Source organism: Phalaenopsis equestris, unplaced genomic scaffold (assembly GCF_001263595.1).
Source record: "Phalaenopsis equestris unplaced genomic scaffold, ASM126359v1 Scaffold000002, whole genome shotgun sequence".
NCBI lineage: Eukaryota > Viridiplantae > Streptophyta > Magnoliopsida > Asparagales > Orchidaceae > Phalaenopsis > Phalaenopsis equestris.
In genome coordinates, this window is record NW_018164444.1 from 55,386,291 (window position 1) to 55,392,820 (window position 6,530).

The 6,530-nt window shown below is 35.8% G+C and overlaps 1 protein-coding gene across 1 annotated transcript; it reads right to left on the reverse strand.

The window, feature by feature from the left end:
* Positions 1-4,728: 4,728 nt before the first annotated feature.
* LOC110039318 (aspartyl protease AED3-like) lies at positions 4,729-6,530 on the reverse strand. Its single transcript, XM_020744342.1, has one exon. The coding sequence runs from the start codon at positions 6,299-6,301 to the stop codon at positions 4,982-4,984; it is 1,320 nt and encodes a 439-aa protein (XP_020600001.1). The 5' UTR covers positions 6,302-6,530; the 3' UTR covers positions 4,729-4,981.

Sequence of the window (6,530 nt, forward strand, 5' to 3'; positions counted from 1 at the left end):
TTAGTTTAGTTTATTTTCTATTTGAATGTAAATGTTTAAATATGAACCATCTATTGTAAACATAAATTTTATGAACTAGAATGACTCTTTTGTGCATTGGGTTTTTACTTTTGTGATAAAATGAAACTATTAGATAGGTTTCTTTTGTTTGACCGTCAGTTCTCACCTTGGTAAACCCAAGCACACCGGGTCTGGTCATGACACCTAACTCGTAGGATCAATGCTCTCATATTCTTAAAGCTACTCTTAGCTAAATTCATGCAATAAGAGTTCTCTTTAAGCCTATATTAACTCTAATATAAAAATTTTGATCGATGAATTTCCACGTTTCAGGAAGCCAAACAGAGTGGAGTATGGTGTGATTTGAATTTTATGTAAAACAAAAAAAAAAAAAAAAAAAAAAAAAAAAAAAGAGAAGAATTTTGTTAAAGGAGAAAATTAGGCAATGAGTGAGAAGAAGCTCTTCCTCAAATCATTTTTCTCTCTAGCTCTGCAACAACAACCCTCTCTCAAACCTCAAAACTCAAGCTATAACAATCACACTCCCCATAAAAGAAGAAGAAGAAGACTAAGTCTTCTATCCCTTATCTTGACTTCCCTTCTATACATAAAGAACACATGTTATAACATTGTCTAACATAAATGCAATGTAGCATATTATTCATTTCATACTTCTATTACAGGAAATGACAACAAATTTCTCTCTAGCTCTACCTTATTTGCTTATTGCATAGCTCCCAACCACTCTTACGAATCTCTCAAGTCACCTTCTCGAGTTATTTTGATGTCATTTCCTCTCGATAAAGTGTTTCTAGCTCACAAAACCTCTCAATAACATTATAGATGTGCTTAAGTCTCCCTTCTTAGCTAGTCTCCACATCATTGAGTCAGCTAATTTTCTAACCCATCAATAAAATCACCTGAGGTTTACTTTATTTTTTAGGAACGAAATTTTCCATCAAAATAAATCCTATAATTAACTACACTAAACGATATTAAAAGCACTCTTTTTTTTCTCATACACGCACCCAAACACACACACATCACGTATGCAAAGCTTTGAACCTAGGACCGTTTGATTACCTTCCTCAAATCATTTTTCTCTCTAGCTCTCCAACAACAACCCTCTCTCAAACCTCAAAACTCAAGCTATAACAATCACACTCCCCATAAAAGAAGAAGAAGACTAAGTCTTCTATCCCTTATCTTGACTTCCCTTCTATACATAAAGAACACATGTTATAACATTGTCTAACTTAAATGCAATGTAGCATATTATTCATTTCATACTTCTATTACAGGAAATGACAACAAATTTCTCTCTAGCTCTACCTTATTTGCTTATTGCATAGCTCCCAACCACTCTTACGAATCTCTCAAGTCCCCTTCTCGAGTTATTTTGATGTCATTTCCTCTCGATAAAGTGTTTCTAGCTCACAAAACCTCTCAATAACATTATAGATGTGCTTAAGTCTCCCTTCTTAGCTAGTCTCCACATCATTGAGTCAGCTAATTTTCTAATCAATAAAATCACTTGAGGTTTACTTTATTTTTTAGGACAGAATAAATCCTATAATTATGCTAAAGGATATTAAAAGCACTCTTTTTTTTTTCTCATACATGCACCCAAACACACACACATCACATATGCAAAGCTTTGAAAGATAATTGATTGCACTCTTATTTAAAAAATGATATTGATAATTAATGAACAAATAACAATGATCAAATTTAAAGAAAATGACATGTAAGAAAATCACACAAGAAAAAAAACTATATATAAGCAATAAAAATAAACAAAAAATAAAAATTTCTTTCATTTCATAAATAAGTGTTCAATAACTGATACAACCGAAGGGGAAAAAAAATTTGAAATAACAATGAATAAATAACTAATAAAACCCAAAAGATAAATAATTAAATAAAATATTCAAAATAATCAAAATAAATCTAAAGTTAAAAAGTATGTTCTTATATTTATTATTTTTATTATTTTTATTCTTAAATAGGCAAAAAAGCAAAATGAAAAATCAAACCACATAATTTATTATTTTTTAATTATTATTTTTATTATTATTAGGAAAAAAAGCATTTGTCAAAATTGTCATTAGAGCAAAATAAACATGTCCAATCATTTTAATAAAATATGAAATCACCTACAATCAATTTTATGTATTTTAATGTCATCATTTCAAATATGATTAAGGCTTACTAATGTTTGAATTAATAATACTTATTATTAAATTTCAATTAAAGTTATATTTATATAATCAGCCTATTAAACGCCCTGAAATCGGAAAGATAAATATCAACTCAAGAAAATTTGCTAATTTCCCGTAAAATCTTCACTCTATGGGTTTATCGGTCTTGCTAGCCCACATCCAATGGGATTTTACCAACCTACAAATCATGACACACAAACATACAACTACATATTCTTAAGCATATAATTATTTAAATAACATGACCAACATTTTTACATACAACGCGCTAGAAAATAAAATATTATAATTACACAACTTAATCCGATGAACAAAGAATTATGCAGAGATTAAATAAGATAAATAATCATTTCATTAAGAGCAATAAATAAATCAAATATAAGATGTTTAGCAAAACAAGTGAAATAGAACTCGCAAACTAACAAAAAAAACTAAAAATGTAATATAAGACATAAGGATAATGTCTATAACAATGAAGGGCATGCTTATCAATGAATTAAATAATCCCTAAAAATTAAAAATAAATAAACGTTATAATAACTAGGGCTGTCAGTTTCGCTCGTTTTTCGTGAACAGCTAGTGTTCGGTTCGTTAAATGAGCCGAACACAAACAACTGTTTGTTCGCTCGTGTTCGGCACGAAATGACTCGAAAAAAAAATTATATAATTTTTTATATAACAATATATTTCATATTCATATATTATTTATATATATAATAATATATTATATATATTTATGTCTGAGTTTAAATCATAACACCTCATGTGACAATGTGGTTAGTGTCTTATTTTGTATATATTTGATCCAGGTTCGAATCCCACACTTTATATCTATTTTTCTCAATTTTAGTTTAACAAGCCAATTTCGAGCCGAACACGAACACACTGTTCACGAGCCAATTTCGAACACGAGCTATTTCTAACGAGCCGAACACGAGCCAAGCTTGAGCTCGCTCAAGCTAGGCTCGTTTACTGCCCTAATCATAACAATAATAATTAACTAGTATTATTTTTGCTTATAATTAGCAATTACTAAAATCAAAGTAAATAATAATAATCAACAAATTAAATATTCTCAAAAATATATATTAACTGATAGTAATATAGCATATTATTTATGTTGACACGATAATCACACACTCCAAATAAGAAGAATAAGACTAAATCTCCTATCTCTATCTTGACTTACATTACATAAAAAAGACATAACATAGCATATGCTAACTTAAATGCAACATAGCATATTATTTATGTCTTACATTTATTACATTGTCTTTTCCATGTCTCTCTAACTAGTCCTCACATCATTGATCAACGAAATCATTAAAAGTTTATTTTATATTTTGGGAAAAAAAAGTCATCAGAAAAAACCCCTATAATTAATTACATTAAAGGATATTAAAGAAGACTCTTATTTAATGAATGTCATTGGTAATTAATGAACTAATAACCAATATAATATTTGAGGAAAATGACATATAGGAATATTGCAAATGATGACACCATATTTCGAGCAATTAACAAAGATTAGTCAAAGTTAAAGCACTAAATATAAATAAAAAATTCAAAATATTTATTGCTGAAATCAATAATACAAGTTAAAGATTTTGATTCTGACGACTCCCAAACAATAAGAAGCAATGCATGGGCTAAAGGTGCTCTTGAAATTAACTTCGTTATAATAATGAAACCTAAATTCTAATCTAAGTTATAAAGGTTGTATAAGATCATTGATCTCATGATATAATTAAGGATACATGTGCTTGGAATAGTGGTGGGACTTGTAGTATAATTGGGGAATCCCACCTAAATACTAGTCTAATTTAGTTAGTCTAATGTTCATCACAAAATTATAATATGCATTCTAAGAATTCTAGGCCTATACTTATAATGTTAGATGGCATGAATGCATTATAACTCATCTAACTCAATAAAGTAGGCAATTATTTCATGTTTATGATGAGGGCCAAGCCTTAAAAGAGGCAAAGTTATGACTCATACTTTGAATGGTCATCATTTATAATAATAATAATAATCTTTATAATATTAATATATGGTTACATAAGGTAATCCTAGCTAATTATTTTGCAATAACTAATAAGTGCATGTAACCCCTTTTTTTTGCAATAATTAATATGAGCCAATCAAATTTAAAAAAAAAATCAGAATCTCATGATACAAAATTGAATAAAAATATAAAATAATTGTTCATGAATAATTACTTTTTTAAAATTATAGTATGTACGTATGTATGTAATATATCATAATATATATATATATGTGTGTGTGTGTCTGTGTGTTGCATACCTCGGTCTGTTGGTTTGCATCCTCGGTATAAGTCTACTTAGGTCGAGGATTTGAATCCTCTCTGGCACAGTTAATCTTAAAAAGGTGATACTCGAATTGTTAAACACATTAGGAATGACTCTATGAGCTTTCCTTTTTAAACTATTATATATATATAAAGTATTTTTTAATTTTATATAAAATGCAAGAGGTCAATATATAAATTAAAATAAAATTTTATTAGAATTAAGCAAAACTTCTTATAATACCAACAATTATTGCTCAACAGCACTAGCTTTCAGAAACAGTATAATAGTCGATTACAGGACACGAAAACTAAGCAGAAATAAAGCTGACACAGACAGAAGCACCAAATGAGACAATCAACACTCCCAGCCAAATTAACCAAACAAAAGCAGAGCATTAACTATTTAAAAATTTGAACTTGGATCCAACGGCTAGTCACGGGCGCCTCAACTCGTACAAGGCTCACGTGAAACACCGACGCGCCGATTCGGCAGATCGAAGAGAACTCTGTGATTCTGCTGTTGCATGCTCGCGATCACATTCAGCACAGAGTTCACGTTGTCCGGCGCCGACGCCATGGCCAGGCAAGACAGAGTTCCCCTGCTGCTGTGAATGATGGTGTTTTCCTCTGATAGAGTCATGTTCATTCCGTCGAACTCGAATGTGATTGTGGGAAAGACTACGGGTCCGTTGTAGCAGGTGTCGAACCCGCCGAGGGAGGAGACGGTGGAGTTAACGCGCAGCCGGAACTCGTCGCGCAGGGCGGTGTAGGCCGGGGAGACTAGACGAGTGAACATTGTGCCGGAATCGAAGATGGTTCCGGCGCCGGTGGAAGAATTGAAGGCGAGAGCGGATGGTGGAATTGAGAGGCGTTTGCGGCCGACTCTTATTGATTTTAAATTGACGTAGTAGAGGGAAGGGCGGTGGGGGTTGGAGAGCAGGGGAGTGGTGTGGATGCGTTGGGGTTGGCCGGAGAGTCCGAGGCGGAGGGTTCCGGCGAAGTTTGGGGAGAGGAAACCGGGGAGGCAGTAGGAGAAAGTGGAAAAGTAGAGGTTTTTGGTTTGGGAGATGAAGGAGAGAGGGCCGCGGCCGAGGCCGAGGAGGCCTTGAGGGGGAAGGGAGCCGCCGGAGGTCGAGGCGATGCAGGCGAAGGTGTAGGAGGAGATGGAGTCGGAGGCGAGGGAGAGGGTGTCTTGAGCGAGGGTGGTGGAGATGGAGGAGCTGCCGTAGGTGAAGTTAAAGGTGCAAGTTTTGGCGGGGCAGGAAGGGATGGGGAGGAAGGAGCAGGGAGGGGAGTTGCAGGTGAGGGGGAGGAAGGAGGAGGAGCGGTTGGGGGAGAAGAAGACGGAGGAGGGAAGGCAGCCGGAGCAGGAGGAGCAGGGGAGCCAGGCGACGTCGCTGCTGATGTCGAGGGAGACGAGGAGGGGTTGAGGGGGAGTGCCGAGGAATGCGCGGGCGACGTAGGTAGAGGATTGGAGGAGATTGCGGCCGGAAGCGATGGGGACGAAGGAGCGGCGGCGGGAGGGGGCGGCGGCGGCTGATAGGTAGAGGAAGCGGGAGACGTCACGGTTGGAGAGAGAGAGAAGGGTGGTGTCGTGGAAGGGGGAGGGAGGGGAGCAGGGGCTGAAGGTTGGGAGAATGTGGAGAGTGGAGCCATGGTCGGGTGGAGCAGAGCAGGGTCCGAGGGGAGAGAAGGCGGATATGAAGGGGAAGAGAGATGGAAGTGTGGCTATGAGGAGGAAGAAGAAGGGCGGGGGAAGAGCCATGGATTATGGGTTTGGTTTGGGGGAGAAAAAGAAGGCTTTTTGGGAGTTTATAAAGAGGATTTTGGGGAGGAGGAGAGGGATGGGGAATGGGTTACATATGATGTACAGACTGTAATCGATTCTGTGAGTCTATCTCCCTCTACCGCAAGCTTTCTCTCTCTATATACATATCAGATGTGTGGACTGACGAGATGTCTGCCATTAAAAGGTCGAGGACAGTGCAGTCCAG